The 24,784-nt window shown below is 44.6% G+C and overlaps 1 protein-coding gene across 1 annotated transcript in view; it reads right to left on the reverse strand.

Moving 5' to 3' along the window:
* The window catches only part of LOC126236904 (dipeptidyl peptidase 1-like), an 82,712-nt gene extending 65,394 nt beyond the window's left edge, over window positions 1-17,318 (reverse strand). The window contains exons 1-2 of the mRNA XM_049946554.1: window positions 17,274-17,318; window positions 14,099-14,271 (exon numbers count right to left, since the gene is read on the reverse strand). Coding sequence (XP_049802511.1) covers window positions 14,099-14,258 — 160 coding nt within the window. The 5' untranslated portion in view covers window positions 14,259-14,271; window positions 17,274-17,318. The remainder of the gene's footprint in view (window positions 1-14,098; window positions 14,272-17,273) is intronic.
* Window positions 17,319-24,784: the final 7,466 nt, after the last annotated feature.

Genomic DNA, 24,784 nt, shown 5'->3' on the forward strand with positions numbered 1-24,784 from the left:
TGGAAACGGTGTGGTGAGTTATTTGCTGAGAAGTTTAATGGTATCAAATTGCCAGCAAAGAGTGTCATGCAACGCTTAGTCCGAAAATGGCGACAGACAAGATCTGTTTTCGAACAACCCAAAAAACATTCCGAAACGTGACCACACACCAGAAAATGTGTCTGCAGTTCGCCAGAAAATGCTTCAGAGACATACCAAATCAACACGACCCCTTTCACAAGAGACCGGCATATCATGTCGATCATGCAGACGAATACTTCACCTGGACCTACACATGCGTTCCTGCCGAGTGTCTCTTCTTCACGCATTAAAACCAGCAGATTCTCTCTCCTCAGCGCCTCCAGTTTTGTGAGTGGCTGTTCACTGAAATAACGATAAATCATTTGGACATGGATCTGTTCTTTATGTCTGATGAAGCATGTGGCTTTCAAAAAATTAATGGTGGCCCTCAACTACGTACCCTCAGACTCAGAATCAAAATACTTAAAGTTTTGTCTGATTTCATTGTCTAGGGGATGGGATACGTAGTTGCCGCATTACATGCCAAATACTGCAGAGTCTACAGTATACAATATAAATACACACATGAATCGAATGGTCGAAGGTTCCTATCACTTGGCAATTGCGAATTTTGAATGTAACATAGAAATTTGTAAATGAAAGATTGCAATTAAATATAATATGCAAGTACTTTTTTAATGACTTTAAATGATGAGTACGATAGCAGCAGTCCTTTAAGAATGCCATTTATTACTGTAAGACACTTAGTGGTGTCGATGTTCCAGCAATAAAATAAAATATAAGTTGAATAACAAGGAAACAATAGATTCCTACTTCACGTAATTAGTTATGAACAACAACATAGCTCGCGAGATATTCACTTCTAAATGTATACTACGTCTTCACTGCAGAAGCCACGGAAATCTCACAAGTGCACAAGTCGGCACTATGAAATATTTCTACCTCCAGCAGCTACGCGCAAACTGTTCAACACTCTCCAGTCTTTCCTGCGACCGTCTGTCGCGCCTTCCCGTCCAACACTCCCCCGTGTCCTGTGCGACCCGATGCTCCTCCCCCTCTTCTTACAGTCTCTCCATTGACTTCGGTAGACCCCTACCGTAGTAACGAGCGCTGTGATGGACTAGAGCGCTCTCGCCATGTCTCCAAGCCAACATACACTCACAAACATTTAAATAACTTGAAATTAAATAAATATTCCTACGGCTGGACCATAAATACGCTCTAACACACATTATTAAGCACATAAACAGATTAAATAAACGTATATCGCAGGAATAGAAACAAAAGTAGGCCAGTAGCCTAATGCCTCTCTGCTTTCTAAAACAGAGTAAATATTTGACCAATTTCTTCATGAATAGTATACATCGGATATAAACAAAGACATAGACGAATAAATATATTTATAAGCATGCTGCTACGGTTTTTTCGTGTAACTGTGGAGTACTTATGGCCTTTGACCTCCAATAACTCATGACTATTCAGTTTACAGGCCTGTAATTCATACCAATTTAGGTTTACACTAACAGCTTTCGAAAGACACGTCGATCTACAAAATCGGATAAACCGTTTAGATTTTGGAAATTCGTTGCTGGGTGTTACTCGTATAATTTACAGTCAGATACTATACTTTAAACCAATAAAGATATTGCAAAAAAGTCCTCCATCTTTGGCACTCCCAGCACACAGATCTCCTTCATCAACACAAAGCACAGTCCTCGACACGGCGTCAACTTCGAATTCCCAGCCAGGCGGTCGGCCTGGACCACGTGCTGGGGCTACCCAATTTGCTCCGGCTAATATTCGACACCACACGGTTGCTGACGAGCCCTGGCTTGCGGAGCAGCCCATGAGGCCACGCCAACTCCGAACTTGGAATATTTTCAGGGCGTCACAACTCGCCTGTTACCTCATAAGCATAACTTCCACGAAACACCACTGCATGATCGGAAGGTTGGGATTTGGTGTGCAGCGCCTGCTCGCCACATTATTGGTCCCACCTTCTTTCACCAGACGCTGACTTTGGCGCTTTACATTGCCAACATTTTGAAACTATTTGTGACAGCATTAACAGAGGAGGCAAAAACCTACAGTTACTTCCAACAGGACAGAACAGCTGCCCGTGCAGCTGGCCGAACCGTGGAGCACGTTTACACAATCTTCACGCCTGACAGAGTTGTCAGCAGAGGTCAGTCTCATAGCGGTCCGAGCTGGCCACCCAGGCCTCCTGATCTGTCAGTGTGCGATCACTTAGTGTGGGAGCGCTCAAGTGCAACCCTCATAGCCTTCAAGAACTGCAGCAGAACTTTACGGACGAGACGGCAGCAATCCCAGCAGTCCAACTTCGATCAGCCTTCAGCAAATTGCTGATCAGGGCTCGAAACTGCCAAATGGTGGTCACTGTCAACACCTGCTATAGTCAGGTTAGTATTGTATTTCCTTTCCTCTGCTGGAGGGAAGTCTGACAGTACTATTTCCAAGATGCGTCCTGCTGCTATTATTCATTCTCGTGATAAAAATTATGGTCAATTTATTACGATATATTTCATTTGTTCGGCATTTAATGCTTGATTAATTGTCTTGATTGTGTCCTCTGAATGCTGTCGTCTTGTTTTCAAACTGATTAAAACCTGACAACACTTTTATCTGTTATTCTAATATGTGAACAGGGATTGAACTGCTCATTTGCAACCTATTTGGTGAATCATTACCACCTCTCATAAAGAAATAAAATATTACAATGGATGCGGTTAAGTAAAAATTTTTGGAGGACATATTTTCTTCTTTGCCTGTTATCTTTACTTAAAAATCGGCACAAATTTTTGTGTATCCATTTTGAAATACTGTATGAGAATTTGTACTGAAAAATCGTTCAAACACCTTACTCCCGCGCCGCGTGAGTCAAATGTCGAGTGATTATTCGAACGAGCTGGATTACGGCATCGAACGTTGCGGCGTACCGAGAAACCTCAGGCCTGTTAGAACGCTAATATCGTTTGCGCAGCCCTAGTAATCTGTGCTGCGCTTGGTCGCGAGCCAGTTATGCAGCGTCAGGACATTCTTATTAGAGACATAGCAGCGAGCAGTTGAGTTTTAGAGAAGGAGATTTGATACTTGTCAATTTGAGAGAAATTATCTGGAATACCTTATTATGAAGATAAAAACTTGTTTGTAAACGTATGTTACTGATTCTATTGATGGAGAAGATTTTTGTAGGAATTTTTCCAGGTAACTAATCATGCTACCTTGGAAGCATGATTACACCAGATGGCGGTGCAACAGAGGACATTAACAGCCGTATCAACAAAGCAAAAGGAGCTTTTACAACTCAACGCTCTATCTGGAGATCGAAGGAAATATCACTGAGGACCAAATTGCGGATATTTGAAAGTAAAGTAAAATCTGTGCTCCTTTATGAATGTGAAATATGGAAAGTGACAAAACAGTTAATCCACAAGCTGCAGACATTCAACAACAGATGCCTGAGGAACATCCTGGGGATACGGTGGCCAAATGTCCTCTCTAACGAAACTCTTTGGGAAAGAACAAACCAGAAGCCAATTGACCTGCAAATCAGAAGCAAGAAGTGGAGATGGTTAGAACATACTCTTAGAAGATCAAATGAACATGCTGCGAGAGAAGCATTTGACTGGATCCTGCAAGGACGACGGAGACGAGGCAGGCCCAAAATGACATGGAGACGGTCAGTTGAAGCAGAAGGCCATCAGCAAGGAATAGGATGGGAAGAAATGAAGGTACTAGCAGAAGACAGAACAAGATGGCGATCCTTGTGTATTGCGCCTTATGCCACACGCATCCACAGATTGTTTCTGACAAGCATAGAAAAATTTAGTAGTGAATAGATTATTTTTATTTCGCTGCTGCATTTGCTGATTTCAATTTGTTTTCGTGAATGTCAGTATAACAGACACAAAATAGCATGCTGAAGTGAACAGTGCAGGTAATCTTTAACAGTTACTTTCTCTATTTTGTGAACATTTTAAGTCAGACTTTGCACTTCACGTAATGTAACTCCCATAACGTACACTGCTGGCCACCGTAAATGCAACACCCTGAAGGAAGCATCCGAATCAAGTGAAATTTACACCATGGGTTTGCACCGATGAGATATGCAACTGATTAGAATTTCAGCGCAGACGCACATCACGCGCGCCTGTGGCGCCACCTCATAGCGCCATTTAAGGCTTTGCGATTTTGACGAGTGTACGTTCGGCACGTGTGTTTACCTTGTGGTTGTTTCACAAGACGATCAGTTATGCCTCGTAGACAACAGCGAACATTTTTTGATCATGTATCCGAGTTCGATAGAGGAAGGATAGTGGCTTACCGAGATTGTGGATTATCATACAGAGAAATCGCTAGTCGTGTTGGACGAAACCAAACAACTGTAATGCGGATATGTGACCGTTGGATGCAGGAGGGTACGACGGACCGACGTGGTCGATCGCATTCACCTCGGTGCACCACTGCACGTGCTGATAGGCAAATTGTGCGCATGGCAGTGACGGATCGCTCAGTGACATCCCGAACCATAGCACAGCACATTGCGTCTGTAACGCATCATCCAGTGTCTGCGCGTACCATTCGACGCCGTTTACAGCAGATTGGTCTGTCCGCAAGACGTCCATTGCTTCGTCTACCATTGACGCAGAACCACAGACGTCTCCGTCGCCAATGGTGTGATGACAGACGGATGTGGACGGCAGAATGAAATGACGTTGTCTTTACTGACAAGGCACGCTTCTGTCTGCAGCACCACGATAGTCGGATTCGAGTGTGGAGACACCGTGGAGAGAGGATGCTGGACAGCTGCATTATGCACCGCCACACTGGTCTTCCACCGGGTATTATGGTATGGGGCGGTATTGGATATTACTCTCGCACGCCTCTAGTACGCATTGCCGGTACTTTAAATAGCCGGCGCTACATATCCGAGGTGCTGGAGCCAGTTGTCCTTCCTTACCTTCAGGGCTCGGCCACAGCCATATTTCAACAGGATAATGCGCGACCACACGTGGCACGCATTGTCCAAAGGTTCTTCGTCAATAACCAGATTGAATTGCTTCCCTGGCCGGCTCGCTCTCCGGATCTTTCGCCGATAGAAAACATGTGGTCCATGGTTGCTCAACGAGTGACCCAGATTACATCCCCAGCTGCCACACCAGATGATCTTTGGCAACGTGTGGAAGCTGCTTGGGCTGCTGTACCCCAGGAACACATCCAACGTCTCTTTGACTCAATGCCGAAACGTGTGGCAGCGGTGATCTCCAACAATGGCGGCTACTCTGGCTACTGATTCTGGCAGGAACCACATGTCACAGACGTCTGTAAACGTAATCATTTGATACTTGGTCAACATGTTATCTACAAAATAAATTTTGGTGTGCTACCTCTTGTCTTTCTTGGTGTTGCATTTACGGTGGCCAGCAGTGTATTTCAGTATTGAGTTTTAGTTAAATACTTTTCACTGAACACACAGTTAGTTTCTTTTGGTGTCTTGCGGGGTATATGAACAGACGTGAATCATTCGTCAATAACTCTTATAGTCTGATTCTTTTAAAACTCGTTTGGCCCGCCTATGGGCCACGGTGCTTGTGTGTTTGCTGTGCTGTTGACGTCTGCCGCTTCTGGTGTTCTTAGTGAAGTTTAGCAACTGTTTTCTTGTTAGTACCTCGATATTTTCTGTTAGTCCAGTGTTCCTTCATTTTCCTGCTGAACTCTATCTTGCATTCGTCACACCATTTTCTATCTCACTTTGGTTAACTTCTGTGAAGGATGCCAGGAAAGATCTGCTTTCAACAGCTACATGGTAGTCATTATGTCTTGCCTAATACACTGCTGGAAAAAAATAAATGCAATTCCCTCGAGGACAAGCCATCTCGTGACAAGTGAGGTGATAGGTAGCTCATCGTTGTTGGAGTATATGATAACGAAGTCAGACCACATGAGACACACAAATCACAGTAAAGGGTGCCCAAACAGTCACATCAGTACATATTGTACCCCTATTTGGCAGCAACGCATACATGTATCCTCAGATTCAAACAATTATGAAAGTTCAAAAATGGTTCAAATGGCTCTGAGCACTATGGGACTTAACTTCTGAGGTCATCAGTCCCCGAGAACTTAGAACTACTTAAACCTAACTAACCTAAGGACATCATACACATCCATGCCCGAGGCAGGATTCGGACCTGCGACCGTAGCGGTCGCGCGGTTCCAGACTGTAGTGCCTAGAACTGCTCGGCCACCCCGGCCGGCATTATGAAAGTGCCAAACGGCATCCTGCGATAGATTGTCCAAAGTATATTGCGCCTTTTTTTGCAGTTCGGCGATGTTTCTCGCAGGCCCTAGACAATGAGGAAGTTCCTGCTTCATCAGTCTCATACACGTTCAATTGGCGAGTGATTTGAGCGTCTTTCTGGCTAGGGTAGTTGCTTACAGAACGAAGAGCTCTTTGCGTTGCTGCAACTATATGTGGACATGTGCTGTCTTGCTGTAAAAGTACGTCATCTTCCCGTTGAAGAAATGGCAGAAGCACAGGGACAACAGCCAACTTAACCCTACGAAAATACAAAAGTAGCCGCGAATTGTAAATTATGCTCTCTTGTCCCCCCCTCCCCTCCCCCACCTCCCGCCGCACACCATGACGCCTGTGCATCGTGGGTGAATGCACTCTGGAAGAGGCAGCTGACCATGTCTACGCCATACACATGTACTTCAATGACTCACAACAGACAGAACATACTCTCATCAGTGAAGCCAATAGATTGTCATTACAATCTGTAGTCGACTCTTCACGACGCCAGAGTAGCCATGTTTGGCGGTGTCGTTATCTTAATTCCGTTGCATTAATATGGTTTCCAGTGGTTCCCGATGATGGTCGGTTGGCCACTACTGCTCGTACAATGCATCGATCTTGACTTACGTCTGTGTTATGCGGATCTGTTCTGTGGGTGTGGGAATGTCCCACAGATCAATGATAAAGCAGCGACACATCATATACATTGTGCCCAACATGTGCAGCAATCCAGACGTCCATCCAGCTTCCCGCAAGGCCACAATGTGACTCCATTCAAGCTGGTGAAAAAGAGTATGTAATCGTCAGCAGGGCATGAATGTTCTAAATACTGTTCACCTGTAAACTCAGCACATTTACCGCCTGTAGACAAATTCATGAAGGGTGCACAGAAAGATGGCCTCCTAAGTGCCATCTGATCGCCGACGATCGTGCCTAATGAATCACTAGCACTACAGCTACTCACTATCTACATATTGTTTATACCCTGGCGTGCCACTGAACATAGTCCTTGAGGATGCTACATTTTTTCAGATAGTGTATGAAGTTGTTCGAAGTGTTTCTCTAGTTGATTGTACTTTGAAGATCTTATAGGAGAGCGTATGGGACACCTTTCCGTACATATGCCCACAGAAAGCTACTCGTCTTTTTCTGATGGCATCTACGAGGTTTTCTTTGTGTTGGTAGAGTTGACGATTAGGATTGCACTATCGTCTCCCAGCGTGTAAGATCCCTGTCCCATTATCTTTCGCAGGAATTTCTTTTCTTGTAATTCGAAGACTCGTATTGGGGCCTTCTTTGTAAGAGTCAGGCACTCTGACTGCTGTATTATAGCGTTTTAGTCTAGTATTAAGCGGTAGATGTTTCGAGGTGTACATTTTTCTTCACTTATAGTATATCCTATGCAGTTTGAGTTTCCTTTGTTCGAGAGCTACCGTTTCACTGATGTCCAAGGCAATTTACGGTTTCGGCTCTCTTAATATGCTTGCTATCGCTGACTCTCTTCGCACTTGGGAGAACCTTAAGTTGGTAATGAATTCGATCTTTGCTGTGTTTATTGATAGACCTGTTTCCTCTGCTAGTAAGTGCTGTACTTGGTGTTGCATAGAAGCCTCTTGCATGTCATCGGCCAATAAGGCCAGGTCGCCAGCAAAAGCCACATATAGAATCCTTAGATTGTCTGCTTTGATCCACATCCTTAATCAGGTGCTCGCTAGCAACGATCTGTTCCATTCCCTGACGATTATTTCTAGGACGAAATTAAATAATATACGTGAAACACCGTCCCCCTTGCCTCACCCCTTTATTGATCAGGAAACTCTCCCTCTATGTTTTGGACTTGGTGTTGTACCGGCTGACTCACACCAACCTATTGAGCTTTTCGTTGAGTCCTGGTTTTTGTAATTATTCCAAAGAGAGTGGGTCGATACACGTAGGTGCAAGCGTTTTGGAAGTCTACAAAGTTATCTATCGGCTGTATGGCTCGTTTCTTGCTGTATTAGAGGATGGTCTTAAAGTTCTGAATTTGTTCAGTACAGATCTCGATGCTCTGAAACCTACTTAATCTTCTTCTAACTAATTGTCCATATGTCTCGTTTCTAGTCGTTCTGGGATCTTGGAAGATATTTTGTATGTGACTGCAAGGAGCGATATTTCCGTGTTGTTACTAGGCTCTGTTTCGCTTCCTTTTCTGTGGATTGGTTGGATAATGCCTGATATATTCCAATGGCTTCAATTTTTCCCCTTTCTATAAATAACCTATAGTTGACAGAATAACTTATGTGTCATTTCATTTAGAAACTGAAGACTTCAGTGCACGTTAACGACAAGAAGGGTTGTCAGGGTGGGAAGCTGCCCGCTGTGTCAGCCAGCGTGTACCTCAGGTAGGCCATTCGAACGTTTAGCCACTACTGTGACACACAAAATACTGAACATCTGTCTCACAGTGAAAGCCCGTGGTCAACAACAGTACCTGATAACTAATATCTACAAAATGTGACTAGTAGGTACCCCAAGAAGAATGGAACAGAACTGCGTGCTGCTTTCCGAGGCAACTCGAAGGTCACTGTTGACCAAAACAGTACCCAACCGTCAATAAAACATAAATTCTGTCTTTAGGGATTTGCTAAGAACGACACTACAAACTCGCCTCCTAGTCCCCCCCCCCCCCCCCTCCCTGCACACAGCTGTGGCGTGCAAGAAGTTGGGCATGGGAACACCTGGAATGGATCCTGGAACAGTGGTGGCAGATTCCATTCACCACTGAGTGCAGGAGTTATCTGACCCGCGATTATCTTCCTAGATGTGTGTGGAGGTGGGTAGGCACCAATGTACGCATGAGGCATGTAGTTCTACGGATCCAGCAGGGATATGACTCAGTCATGTTTTGAGCCAGTATCATATACAAATGTCGAACACCTCTCATTGCTATAAGGGTAACTTTACTGCTTAAAAGTGTCGTGACAGGGCTTTCCAAACTATTATGTAGCCCTGCTGCCAACATATCGGTACAAGTTTCTTCTTTCCAGATGTTAATATGCGACCACACTGTGACCACCTCATGAACACCTTTTTGCAGGAAGGAGAAATCAACCCAATGGAACTGCCGTTGGTATCTTGTGACACGATCCAAACGGAAGATACCTAGGACCAGTTGAAACCTGCAGTGCGGTGTTGCAGGAAGCCTCCTCACACACTGGTTGACCTCATGAGGGTTCAAAATGGTTCAAATGGCTCTGAGCACTATGGGACTCAACATCTTAGGTCATAAGTCCCCTAGAACTTAGAACTACTTAAACCTAACTAACCTAAGGACATCACACACACCCATGCCCGAGGCAGGATTCGAACCTGCGACCGTAGCAGTCCCGCGGTTCCGGACTGCAGCGCCAGAACCGCTAGACCACCGCGGCCGGCTGACCTCATGAGGGTCACCGTCGAAAATTGTTATAGGCATCAGCAGCAATGTCTCGATCATACCATAGACAATATGTCAAGGAGGATGAAAGCTTGTTACTGTGCACAAAGCAAAGGAAAATGGTGCTGAATATTACCCAATAACAGACATTTATTTTACAGATGTGCACTTTTGCTTATTTGTACAGATTGCCTATATTTTCTTTATTGTTTTTGTCGTGGCGTCAGTCAGAGACAGACTTCGCAACCCATTGAGGGACATGCAGGCGAGCCACCTGCAGAATCCTGCCTCCACGTACCAGAATACTGTAGGCGTAGCACTCCTCAATACAGCAGTGGACTACATTTCCATATGCCATTTCACAACTCTAGAATATCACAGCCACCTACGTGACTGGAGGCGAGCTCTTGTCACAAAATAGCTGGCCAGAGCGACTGTAAATGCCCATAGCTCAGCCATTAGCAGCACTTGTAGGTTCTTGTACTGGTCCTGGATTTCTGATTTGAGGTGGCGCCGTGACAGTCTCCATGCTAGCTATCGGTCCAGTGTGGAGCTGAGCAGCTTCCACCACACCAAGCAGCGACATCGGCTAGCCGCTGGTCTGCAAACCACCAGCTAGGCCTGGTGGTTCATGGTCTTGAGCCAATGCCTTCAAGTGAAGGACGCGCTTAGGGCATCATCGTCTGACAGGGTCTTCCACCCAGCGTTAGGTGCCAGTGCTCCTGACCACTTGTTTGGAACTGTCTGCAGTCCAGCAAAAGCTTGTCGGCAGCCGGGTCACACCTACCTTGCACCAGACGGATCACTTCTGCCGAGGCAGCAACCTGCGGGATCACATACACCTCTGGTGAATTGTGCTGAGATAGCACCCTGCCTGGATGACCACACCACGCCGGCCGATGTGGCCGAGCGGTTCTAGGCGCTTCCGTCTGGAACCGCGCTGCTGCTACAGTTGCAGGTTCGAATCCTGCCTCGGGAATGAATGTGTGTGATGTCTTTGGATTAGTTAGGTTTAGGTAGTTCTAAGTCTAGGGAACTGGTGTCCTCAGATGTTAAGTCCCATAGTGCTTCGAGCCATTTGAACCATTTTTGACTACACCACGCCGCTGTGACGCCGACATCGACATCATGCTGATTAAAGAGTTTTGATAATGAGTGAGCTATTCTGACTCCGCACTCGCTGTGATACTAGCAGAACGCAACCCAGGATTCATTCACACACCATTCCCGGGTAAAAGCGACTTTCGTGGCTAATATTGGTGTCCGCATTGCCGACGCCATTATATCTTTATTTTACAGTATAATTATTTGTTTACTTTTTTAAGACTTAGTCGTCCTGACTATAAATCCACACAGTTACTAATGTGTGTGTAATTATTTGTTGAGTAGTTCATGTGCGTCAAGTGAATGAAAAATTTAAAGCACCTGCGTCTTAAGTGAAGCTGAAACGCTGATTTCGTAATGTATCATGCAAATTACTTTAGTTTTACTCGCTTTTTAGTTAAATAAGAAGACATTTCGTTCTACACCGGTAGCGACAGTTGTTGTAGATGCTTGAAAACGCCCAGGCCTGTGAAGCCTTAGAGCAAGTTGTCACTCTTCGTGAAACTTGTTAAAAGATAAGTTGAAGTATGACTGATCAAAATGTACTTGAGGTCGGCTATTCCTTCCTGTAATTTCACAGATAATTCAGAACTTAACCTGTAAAAGTGCCCGTCAAGACCGAGGAAAAAATTGTGTTGCATTACTTATTGAACGCTCCTCGTAAATACGAGGGCAGTTCAATAAGTAATGCAACACATTTTTTTCTCGGCCAATTTTGGTTGAAAAAACCGGAAATTTCTTGTGGAATATTTTCAAACATTCCCGCTTCGTCTCGTATAGTTTCATTGACTTCCGACAATGGCAGCGCCGTACGGAGCTGTTAAAATGGCGTCTGTAACGGATGTGCGTTGCAAACAACGGGCAGTGATCGAGTTTCTTTTGGCGGAAAACCAGGGCATCTCAGATATTCATAGGCGCTTGCAGAATGTCTACGGTGATCTGGCAGTGGACAAAAGCACGGTGAGTCGTTGGGCAAAGCGTGTGTCATCATCGCCGCAAGGTCAAGCAAGACTGTCTGATCTCCCGCGTGCGGGCCGGCCGTGCACAGCTGTGACTCCTGCAATGGCGGAGCGTGCGAACACACTCGTTCGAGATGATCGACTGATCACCATCAAGCAACTCAGTGCTCAACTTGACATCTCTGTTGGTAGTGCTGTCACAATTGTTCACCAGTTGGGATATTCAAAGGTTTGTTCCCGCTGGGTCCCTCGTTGTCTAACCGAACACCATAAAGAGCAAAGGAGAACCATCTGTGCGGAATTGCTTGCTCGTCATGTGGCTGAGGGTGACAATTTCTTGTCAAAGATTGTTACAGGCGATGAAACATGGATTCATCACTTCGAACCTGAAACAAAACGGCAATCAATGGAGTGGCGCCACACCCACTCCCCTACCAAGAAAAAGTTTAAAGCCATACCCTCAGCCGGTAAAGTCATGGTTACAGTCTTCTGGGACGCTGAAGGGGTTATTCTGTTCGATGTCCTTCCCCATGGTCAAACGATCAACTCTGAAGTGTATTGTGCTACTCTTCAGAAATTGAAGAAACGACTTCAGCGTGTTCGTAGGCACAAAAATCAGAACGAACTTCTCCTTCTTCATGACAACGCAAGACCTCACACAAGTCTTCGCACCCGAGAGGAGCTCACAAAACTTCAGTGGACTGTTCTTCCTCATGCACCCTACAGCCTCGATCTCGCACCGTCGGATTTCCACATGTTTGGCACAATGAAGGACGCAATCCGTGGGACGCACTACGCAGATGATGAAGAAGTTATTGATGCAGTACGTCGTTGGCTCCGACATCGACCAGTGGAATGGTACCGTGCAGGCATACAGGCCCTCATTTCAAGGTGGCGTAAGGCCATAGCATTGAATGGAGATTACGTTGAAAAATAGTGTTGTGTAGCTAAAAGATTGGGGAATAACCTGGTGTATTTCAATGCTGAATAAAACAACCCCTGTTTCAGAAAAAAATGTGTTGCATTACTTATTGAACTGCCCTCATAATAGTGAGTGATTGTCCGACATTTCGAGAAAAGTACGCACAGTAATTAGAGGTAAACAAGCAAGAGGTGATGTACACGTAATGAGCGATGAGGGAGATTTATACGAGGAAAAGAGAACAGCAGAACGTCAGTGCACTGTACTGTAGTCGGCGGACCGTCTACAGATCTGGAAACGACTGTTAGCTATACTGTAGTCGAGACGGTGTAAGAAGATCCCTGACAGCTCGCACCACTGTTGCCAGCTTTCAACTGTGAAGCGCCAATGGCTGCAGGCGAAAACAGTAGCTGTCTACAGAGATGTGGCAACATTTAGGCGTTGGCTTAGAGACGTTTGCATAGTCGCTATACGTTATTTGTTGAGATAGGCCAGCGAAGCTGCCACGCTCAGACTGCTGGATCTGCCAAGGATCAGCTTACGCCGTTTCAGCTACAGCGTGCGTTATCGAAAAATGCGATCAGATTCTACTCGCACATTTACTGAACACATCTGGTTTCAAAGCAATGATGTTCAGGATGTGTTATGACTAAGAGGACTGCTGACGTACATGCTAGTCTTTCGATAAACTGTAATCCACCGATCGGGATCAGGAGCTGCTTCAGAGTAAGGCTGGAGCGTGCGTCTCCCGGTTTTATCACCTCGGGGACGACACAGTTGTATTGTTACACTGCAGAAAAAAATTCCCACACTCCCAACCTGACTAGGGAGGCAGCGCTGTCCGTTTTGTGGCTAATCAGACGATCAGCTCAGGCGACCCCTGGAGTTTTCACGTTCGCCATTCTGAAGAAGCGCCAAACGGGCTCTTCCTCAAATAATGGCGTCTCCCTCCGCCAAACCGTTACAGAGAATTGAGTTTGAATCTAATGGTAAAGATCTGTCTTTTCAATAGACTCGCCATCTAAATTGTCTTGTAGAAAGCTGAAAATTATGTGGACCTTCTCGTCCAGTAGCTCTCTATCTTGGGATGAAAATGGTCGCTTCTGAATTGGCGAGAAAATTATTTACCAAGGTGACAAGCTTCTATCAGGTTTATCAGCTCGTTAATTACGCATGCTGTCCTCCCGTGACTGCCGTAATCTGATTCGTCCTCTCTCTTATGGTCTGAATCTGCACTTGTATTCTGAATTACTCAAATGTTCCATTTCTTTTTGTTTGTCAGGCTGACGGTATGGTCGTTGGGACCTCTCACGTGGGTGTTCGTATGTGTTGGAAAACTCTCTCATTTACATGCTTACCGTACGAGGAGCAAGCTACCGAGCTGCTGAAGGTGCGGGCGCCTTCATAAAATGTCCAAGTGCCCAGTACTTCCCCGTAGGTACAGTTGGCTGGCGTATCAGCTTCAGCACCTGCTAGGAGCAGGACTGCCAGTATTGCGACTGTTAACGTCAGCTTCATGTTTCAATTAGACCTGTAAAACAAGAAACAACCACTCCGTGATAGGATTACCGAATTGGTTACAACAAGTTTTGAAGTTGAGTAACTATTTCACAAAAGAATAGGACATTTTTTATCTTCCCTCATAGCAGTTACCACTGATACTTGCTGTTACTATTTCAGGATATGGTGACAACTGTCCTGGAATGAGCGACGCAGCGGTGGCGACTGTGGTGGGGACGGGAGGGGTATTTTACTTGTGGCCGCGCAGAAATGTTGAATTCTCCTCATACTACTGAGCAGCGCCCAAGGCTGAGAGTAAGAGACCGTTATAGGAGCGAGATTGTGGTTTCATTGACGGAATGCCCGGCCATTTGACGAAAAATAAAGGTCAAAACAACGAGACGATCAGGTGTGACAGAACATATTCGGCCACTTCAAGGTCAGATCTTAGATGTGAATAAGGCATACCCTGCCTTAACTAGAGAAGAATATTCTTTCATTTCTTAGGTTACCATTAACTGAGTGCCACTGAGCAGGGCTAGAAATTCTGATAGCACCAGGTTCCTCGTGAGTGCGTAGAACTCTTGACAACAGGGTTCTATGGTAAGAAGATGCCATTCTCACCAAAAGTGTATTGCGGGCTCCTGCAGCGTTTCTGTGTCACATATCGTAAGAGACCCTATGAAATACCAGGAGGCTCTCGAAGGCACTAGCGCACTGTTGAAACAGCCGCGGCCAAGATGATGTCTACGTGTTCTCACACCGGGTACTCTGTATGTCACCTGATAAAGTTCGTAATTTGCTTCAACAGCGTATTTACATTCCGGATCTCGTAACAATTGACGTTGGAAACCCACTCGTTCGTGTTTCCCCACTGGAGCATTTTTAGCATCATTGTTAATTTAGTTCCATTATTCCACTTGTTTTACACGATTGCAGTCTTTCAGTACCACTACGCAATCAGTTCACAGATACCTCAGCTATCAAGGCAGTGCAGTCAGCAATACCTCCAGGAGTATAGTCATGGCCTTCAGTATAGATGGCCCGAACATATCCAATTTTTTTCATATGGATGTGAGGTGTAGAGTGGAGTAGGATGTGCATTCTGCGTCACCCAAACATAATGAATGTATAATCTTCCTCACGAAACATCCGTACATGTATCAGAAGTCTTGGCAATTAAGATACCTACAAATACTTTTAGTGCTGACGGACTGTAGAACAGTGTTACAAAAATTGGAATATCGCAACAACTGGAGTCAAGAAAATAAATGTGTAATAGATATTGGGAATGAATATGGACTCCCAAACCTTTGCATCAATATAACTTAATATCCATTAATGCTAATGCTAATGCTGGGATCCAACATAACGAAACACTGAATGCTTTCCCTTCGTATTACAAAAGGCCATTTCTAGGGCCTTTTTCTACCTTAAACTGATTTACTCGTATTTTTATATGCTAAAATAACTTACTCAATGGAAATGGTGTACAGTGTGGACTTGGATAGAGGAAGATTTTATTTATGGGTTCAACCTGTCACCACTCGAAAACCACGGTTTTTTAAAATGAATTTCAACAAACGGCATACTACATCCATATTAAGATGCTCCATGGACCTGAAAGTTATCCTATAATCTAGATAGGATAAAAGCTAAGGCTGATCCGTGTTCTCCTGAGGAAACGTTTTCCAAAAGCCGGTAAGTCTCATCATTCTAGCACGCAAAAGATATGGGAATGAGCAAGATACTTATACAAAGAATTTCGAAATCAATTCGTTGACTGTGAATTACTTGACATCAGCTGTGTTAGTTATAGGTCTACTACTCAACAGCGACATCTGAAAGTTAGTGTAGGACCGAGACTCGAACCCGTATATCCGGCTAATCGCGAGAGGGAAGAGTACACAGATAGCCGAAGTGGTCAAGGTGACCTCTCGCGATAAGCAAAAAATCCAGGTTCGAGCCCCGGTCCGGCACAAATTTTCATATTTCAGTATTAGGTAGTGGGTCTATACCCAATGCAGCAGATGTCAACGAATTTGCAGTCCCCGAACTAAGTTTGAAGTACCGGGTGGTTATAATTGAAGTGCAGCTCTCCATGGAGGTCCATTGTGGGCTCCAATTACCGTATGGCAGCGAAACTTGATAGATATGCTAATGCGTTATACAGAACCGATTCACGCCGAAAAAAATTGGTCTGGTCACCAGGTGCAAATCTGGCGCTGTACAGCGTCTCGTAGACGTCTCTGCTGCTCTTATTGAATAAATAGTGTACGTGTCGGTGAATAATAAAACCAAAATTATGCTTTTCTCACTTGTTTTACCTTTTCTACCCACGTCCCGGCCCTAATCCATTACATATGGACACGTTTCGAAACGTCTTTTCTGCATTTACAGTGCGAGATTTGCCCATTGTGGGCAAAACTGGAACTAATTTTTTCTGGTGTTCATCGGTTCCACATTAACGCATTAGAATATCTGCCGAGTTTCACTGTCGTACGGTAATTACACCACACTGGACCTCTGCGAGTAGTGCACTTTAATTATAATCTTGCGGTATTTCGTACAGCTGTGGGTCGTGCGTGTAAATTATACAAAATAGTTGGCAAACAAGGAGTCGCATTCTCCACATCAATAACTGTTTTATTAAATGGAAACAATGACTCCACGAACAAAACTATAGCTTCCTATTTGTCTTATGCAAACATGGCATTATAAACTAATAAATGGTCTTGCATATTTCAAATATCAATTCGTGTTGAAATTAATGAAAAGAAATCCACTGATTGTCACTGCTAATATAACATCCCGTTTCAGCACACTTATCTATTACTGTGCTTTAGGAAGCGTGTTTATTGCTTTCAGTTATCACTAAAATTTAAAAGTATGTTGCATGAGTAATTGTTTAAGACCGGCTGTATAGTTTTATTAACTGAGGCCAATAAATAAATAAATAAGCGGTAATAGTTGTGTACAGTGTACCATAACATGATTCATACACAGCAGAATAAACTCACATACTGTACTTACGTGAGTTACGGCATCGGCTGACGATCCTGCAATCGAACCACCTTCCTACACTCTGAATTTTGCCTACCGCCTTCAGAAATTTTATACAAGCGGAAGGTGACAGATAGTAATCAATCATTTGTGATGTCATATGATAATATCAGAATGAAGTTATGACAAATCAAGCTTAGGTTGGTAAAAATCTGACTGAGAAATTGATTTTTAAGCCCTGAATTTGCGTTATCTGTGAGGCTGCTGATCCGCATTGTTCCTGCGAGATAAACTAAATACTTGCTGGAGAAATCTTTAAGTTATGTTCCAGAATATTTATAAAACACATTTTTATGTATACTCATGACAAAGCTGCTAAAATACGTATTGCTCCGTAACTAGTTTGGACAGTCTGTCATTACCTAGAAGCACTACACACCGGAAGCAGCTACTAGGGTAGCAGAGTACGTGTGGCGTGCACACGGGGGTTTTTTAGGTTAGAGGGACCCCCCCCTTGGGCGAAACGATAAAATACCTGACGGCTTACCAGAGAGAACATTATCATCGTTGATAAAGAACGTCCGTCCTCAGAGACCAAAAACAGGAAAAGTTAACGTAATATTGGTAAACTGCAGGAGTATCCAGGGCAAGGTTCCTGAATTAGTATCTCTTATTGAAGGAAATAGTGCGCATATAGTATTAGGAACGGAAAGTTGGTTAAAACCGGAAGTGAACAGTAACGAAATCCTAGACACAGAATGGAATATATACCGCAAGGATAGGATAAACGCCAATGGTGGAGGAGTATTTATAGCAGTAAAGAATTCAATAATATCCAGTGAAGTTATTAGCGAATGCGAATGTGAAATAATCTGGGTTAAGTTAAGTATCAAAGGTGGGTCAGATATGATAGTCGGATGCTTCTATAGGCCACCTGCATCAGCAACCGTAGTAGTTGAGCGCCTCAGAGAGAACCTGCAGAACGTCGTGAAGAAGTTTCGTGATCATACTATTGTAATAGGGGGAGACTTCAATCTACCAGGTATAGAATGGGATAGTCACACAATCAGAACTGGAGCCAGGGACAGAGACTCTTGTGACATTATCCTGACTGCCTTGTCCGAGAATTACTTCGAGCAGATAGTTAGAGAACCAACTCGTGAAGCTAACGTTTTAGACCTCATAGCAACAAATAGACCGGAACTTTTCGACTCCGTGAATGTAGAAGAGGGTATCAGTGATCATAAGTCAGTGGTTGCATCAATGACTACAAGTGTAATAAGAAATGCCAAGAAAGGAAGGAAAATCTATTTGCTTAACAAGAGTGATAGGGCACAAATCGCAGAATATCTGAGTGACCACCATCAAACGTTCATTTCTGAGGAAGAGGATGTGGAACAAAAATGGAAAAAATTCAGAAACATCGTCCAGTACGCCTTAGATAAGTTCGTACCGACTAAGGTCCAAAGCGAGGGGAAAGATCCACCGTGGTATAACAATCATGTACGAAAGGTACTACGGAAACAAAGAAAGCTTCACCATAGGTTTAAGAGTAGTCGAATCATAGCTGATAAGGAAAAGCTGAACGAAGCGAAAAAGAGCGTAAAGAGAGCAATGAGAGAAGCATTCAACGAATTCGAACATAAAACATTGGCAAACAATCTAAACAAGAACCCTAAAAAGTTTTGGTCATATGTAAAATCGGTAAGCGGATCTAAATCCCCTATTCAGTCACTCGTTGACCACGATGGCACCGAAACAGAGGACGACCGAAGAAAGGCAGAAATACTGAATTCAGTGTTCCGAAACTGTTTCACTGCGGAAAATCGTAACACGGTCCCTGACTTCAGCCGTCGCACGGACGCCAAAATGGAAAATATTGAAATAAACGATATCGAAATTGAAAAACAACTGCTATCACTTAGTAGCGGAAAAGCATCCGGACCAGACGAGATACCCTTAAGATTCTACAGTGATTATGCTAAAGAACTTGCCCCCTTTCTATCAGCAATTTATCGTAGATCTCTGGAAGAACGTAAAGTACCTAGCGACTGGAAGAAAGCACAGGTCGTTCCCATTTTCAAGAAGGGTCATAAATCAGATGCGAATAATTATAGGCCTATTTCACTTACGTCAATCTGTTGTAGAATAATGGAACATGTTTTGTGTTCTCGTATTATGACGTTCTTAGATAATACAAATCTCCTTCATCATAACCAACATGGATTCCGCAAACAGAGATCATGTGAAACCCAGCTCGCCCTATTTGCCCAAGAAATTCACAGTGCCGTAGACACTGGCGAGCAGATTGATGCCGTATTCCTGGACTTCAGGAAGGCATTTGATACGGTTCCGCACTTACGTTTAGTGAAAAAAATACGTGCTTACGGAATATCGGACCAGGTTTGTGATTGGATTCAGGATTTCCTAGAAGAAAGAACACAACATGTCATTCTTAACGGTTCAAAATCTGCAGATGTAGAGGTAATTTCGGGAGTACCGCAAGGAAGCGTGATAGGACCTTTATTGTTTACAATATACATAAATGACTTAGTTGACAACATCGGTAGCTCCGTGAGGCTATTTGCAGATGACACGGTTGTCTACAAGAAAGTAGCAACATCAGAAGACTCGTACGTACTCCAGGAAGACCTGCAGAGGATTAATGAATGGTGCGACAGCTGGCAGCTTTCCCTAAATGTAGATAAATGTAATATAATGCGCATACATAGGGGCAGAAATCCATTCCAGTACGATTATGCCATAGGTGGTAAATCATTGGAAGCGGTAACGACCGTAAAATACTTAGGAGTTACTATCCGGAGCGATCTGAAGTGGAATGATCACATAAAACAAATAGTGGGAAAAGCAGGCGCCAGGTTGAGATTCATAGGAAGAATTCTAAGAAAATGTGACTCATCGACGAAAGAAGTAGCTTACAAAACGCTTGTTCGTCCGATTCTTGAGTATTGCTCATCAGTATGGGACCCTTACCAGGTTGGATTAATAGAAGAGATAGACATGATCCAGCGAAAAGCAGCGCGATTCGTCATGGGGACATTTAGTCAGCGCGAAAGCGTTACGGAGATGCTGAACAAGCTCCAGTGGCAGACACTTCAAGAAAGGCGTTACGCAATACGGAGAGGTTTATTATCGAAATTACGAGAGAGCACATTCCGGGAAGAGATGGGCAACATATTACTACCGCCCACATATATCTCGCGTAATGATCACAACGAAAAGATCCGAGAAATTAGAGCAAATACGGAGACTTACAAGCAGTCGTTCTTCCCACGCACAATTCGTGAATGGAACAGGGAAGGGGGGATCAGATAGTGGTACAATAAGTACCCTCCGCCACACACCGTAAGGTGGCTCGCGGAGTATAGATGTAGATGTAGATGTAGATGTAGAAGAATGTAAGTATTTTAAAGTGGCGTATATCACCTGTCCACTATTTTAAACATGAATGTACATATTTAAAGCTGGGAATTATAACCAGAGATTATTACAATGTACGAATTACAATGCTTTGAAACCAGTACTACACTGATAAGCAAGACGTAAGGACGAAAGTAGCTTCCGCCTGACGTGTGGTTCGATTCCCTGCCGGGTTGGGGATTTTTTCAGCCCGGGGACTGTGTTTTTGTATAGTCCTCATCATTTCATCATCATTATCACCATCATTCGTGACAGTGGCTAGATTGGACTGTGAAAAAATTGGACTGTGTAAAACTTGGGACTTTGTACGGGCGCTGATGACCGCGCAGTTGAGCGCTCACAAACCAAACAACATTCCACGTGATGTGTCAGTGCCAAGGAACATATTCGGTAAACCTTAGGGCATACATAAAAAGAATCGCTACAGTGTATCACAGAAGGTAACTGAAAGAAATGCACAATGAGACAAAAAGAAATGACACTTTTATTCAAAGAGAATAATTACTCGAAAGTCACCGCTATTGATGACTGAGCCGCGCACGGCTCGTGTTCATCCCATTTATTGTTTGTCATCTTCTCTTACGGTACTGCCGCCTCGTCTTCTTATTCCATTTACTGGCGTCACTAACTTCCTGCCTTACTTGTCCGTGAGCGGCAGCAGCAGCGTGTATCGATAAGTGCACTGTCGTACCATCTCTGGAGCGACTGATAATATTTCCGGGTCGTCGTGTCTGGCAGACAGTTGGAGACGGACCAGCAGTGCAGTCGGCACGCAGCAGCACTGAAGTCGGGACGGAGTGCCGGTGAGGCGCGGACAGCCATTGCTCGCCGACCGCTGGCAACACACAAGAAAAGTCCGACAGAGGGAGATTGGAGCGGGACGACCGTTGGTTGGTCGTTCGGTTGGTCGTCTCATCGGCTGACGTATATTTGGTCCTTTCACCGTTTCCGGGCATGGCATTTGGTCGGTTGGCGTGGAGCAGCGAGGAAATCTCCGCGGCGCTTAGTTTGGCCGAGGCCGCTGGCGGCGTCCACGCGCGGTCGGAGTGTGTGGTGCTGTTCCCATTGCTACGAGGTCCGTGGCTCACCGATCCTGGTCACGAAAGTTGAGTTTTGACTTAATCTACCAGCAAGTCACGACGGTTGACATTGTGTTGTTTGGATTTCGTTGTCAGCTGTTGGGACATTCCCGCAAACAACAACGTGTGTTTTCAAGTTGGCAGATTTTAGCCACCCTCCGGTGGAGTTTAACTGTACTCGGTTATTTTGAATTGAAGGGCACCACCGGAATCTTCTGCCTTATGGCTGTTAATTTTCTTGTTACCTGCCCTGGCCATTGACGTAAATTCAGGCAGTGTATTTTCCTCATCGTGTTGTCGCTGTCCAGCACGGTGTGTAGTTTGACAGCTCAATGTATAATTGGTTGTGGGCACCAATACTCTCTACGTTGTTCCATTGAACTCCCTGTTCTGTGCTGGTTGGGTGGAGCAGAAGTTATCTTGTCGGTGGGTCCGGTGACTGTCTGTCGGTTGGGTTGTCGTCGGATAGAGAATGGTTGGGCCGACTGCCTGTCTCACCTAAGCGAGCGTTTTCCAGGCCGACCCTCGGAAACTTCTAAGCACCGTTGGGTGTACTGCCTTTTCTTATTTATTCTTGTTGCTGGTACTTGTACGGCTTCAACCGATTTTTAAATTAAAGTTGTTTTGCTCTTAACGTGTCAGATTGTTTGGGCCTTCAGCCTAATTAAAGAACTGCTTTAAGGTAAGGCCTTTTGCCTTTTAAAAATTCTGATTTTGGTTTGAGTCTTAAGTTATTGGCTTTCAGCCGATTTTAAATTAAAGTGGTCTTGCCCTTAAGGCATGAGATTGTATGGCATATTCAGCCGGTTATTAAGTTCCAAAAATTAATGCTGTTTTTTTTTTTAAAAAAAATTTCTTGGCTCTTGTACGAGGTGCATTCAAGTTCTGAGGCCTCCGATTTTTTTTCTAATTAACTACTCACCCGAAATCGATGAAACTGGCGTTACTTATCGATGTAATCGCCCTGCAGACGTACACATCTTTCACAATGCTGACGCCATGATTCCATGGCAGCGGCGAAGCCTTCTTTAGGAGTCTGTTTTGACCACTGGAAAATCGCTGAGGCAATAGCAGCACGGCTGGTGAATGTGCGTCCACAGAGAGTGTCTTTCATTGTTGGAAAAAGCCAAAAGTCACTAGGAGCCAGGTCAGGTGAGTAGGAAGCATGAGAAATCACTTCAAAGTTGTTATCACGAAGAAACTGTTGCGTAACGTTAGCTCGATGTGCGGGTGCGTTGTCTTGGTGAAACAGCACATGCGCAGCCCTTCCCGGACGTTTTTGTTGCAGTGCAGGAAGGAATTTGTTCTTCAAAACATTTTCGTAGGATGCACCTGTTACCGTAGTGCCCTTTGGAACGCAATGGGTAAGGATTACGCCCTCGCTGTCCCAGAACATGGACACAATCATTTTTTCAGCACTGGCGGTTACCCGAAATTTTTTTGGTGGCGGTGAATCTGTGCGCTTCCATTGAGCTGACTGGCGCTTTGTTTCTGGATTGAAAAATGGCATCCACGTCTCATCCATTGTCACAACCGACGAAAAGAAAGTCCCATTCATGCTGTCGTTGCGCGTCAACATTGCTTGGCAACATGCCACACGGGCAGCCATTTGGTCGTCCGTCAGCATTCGTGGCACCCACCTGGATGACACTTTTCCCATTTTCAGGTCGTCATGCAGGATTGTGTGCACAGAAGCCACAGAAATGCCAACTCTGGAGGCGATCTGTTCAACAGTCATTCGGCGATCCCCCAAAACAATTCTGTCCACTTTCTCGATCATGTCGTCAGACCGGCTTGTGCGAGCCCGAGGATGTTTCGGTTTGTTGTCACACGATGTTCTGCCTTCATTAAACTGTCGCACTCACGAACGCACTTTCGACACATCCATAACTCCATCACCACATGTCTCCTTCCACTGTCGATGAATTTCAATTGGTTTCACACCACGCAAATTCAGAAAACGAATGATTGCACGCTGTTCAAGTAAGGAAAACGTCGCCATTTTAAGTATTTAAAACAGTTCTCATTCTCTCCTTCCTTCGCAAGAAGACCAGGCTTCGGACGGCCCAGTGGCCATCATGTTCTGCGTCTGGCTCTGGCTCATAGTACTCCATTTGCAGTAGAAATTTTAGCAGCAAAACGGTTACTTCGAGGACAACTCGGAGCCAGACGCCTTTAGCGTGCGCTCCACTGCCCCAAACCACCGCTATTCAGTGGTGTCAAGTGAGAGCTCATTGGAGGGCAGGGTGGAAGTCTGTTGTATTTTCTGATGAAATCTGGTTTTCGCCTCGGTGCCAGTGATGTTTGTGGTTAGGAGGAGGTCAGTTGAGGGCCTGCAGCGTACCTAGGTTTGGGGTGCGATTTCGTACAACAGCAGAAGCACTCTCTTGGTTATCCCACGCACCTTGACTGAAAATCTGTAAGCCAATCTGGTGATTCGAGCTTTGAGCAGCATTACAGGAGGTGTTTTCTAACAGGATATCGCTAGCCCACATACCGCTGTCGTAAACCAACATGCTCTACAGAGTGTAAAATTTCGCCTTGGCCTGCTCGATCACCAGATCTGTCGCCAATGGAGCCCATATGGAATATCATCGGACGACAACTCCAGCGTCATTCACAAACAGCACTAACCGTCCCTGTACTGACCGATCAACTGCAACAAGCATGGATTTCCATCCCACAGACTGTCATCCGGCACCTGTACTACACATGCTTGCACCCTAAGTTCTCGCGGCTATACCGATTGTTAGTCTACTAGCATTTCACATTTGCAACGTCTTATCTCGCGCTTATATGAATCTATGATCTTGCTGTGTTAATCACTTTAATATGTTATCTAGAAAAGTGTATTACCGAAATTTCATTCCACTACATTAGTTACTTTTTGGTGCACCGATTTTTTCCGGCAGTGTATTTATCACACTCACAGGTGACCTACAACTCTGATTCATCAGAATCTCGCAAATTGATGTCTCAGTGTCGAACGTACGTCGTTTATTACATATGAGTTTAGACAGC

This window comes from Schistocerca nitens, chromosome 1, assembly GCF_023898315.1.
Source record: "Schistocerca nitens isolate TAMUIC-IGC-003100 chromosome 1, iqSchNite1.1, whole genome shotgun sequence".
Lineage (NCBI taxonomy): Eukaryota > Metazoa > Arthropoda > Insecta > Orthoptera > Acrididae > Schistocerca > Schistocerca nitens.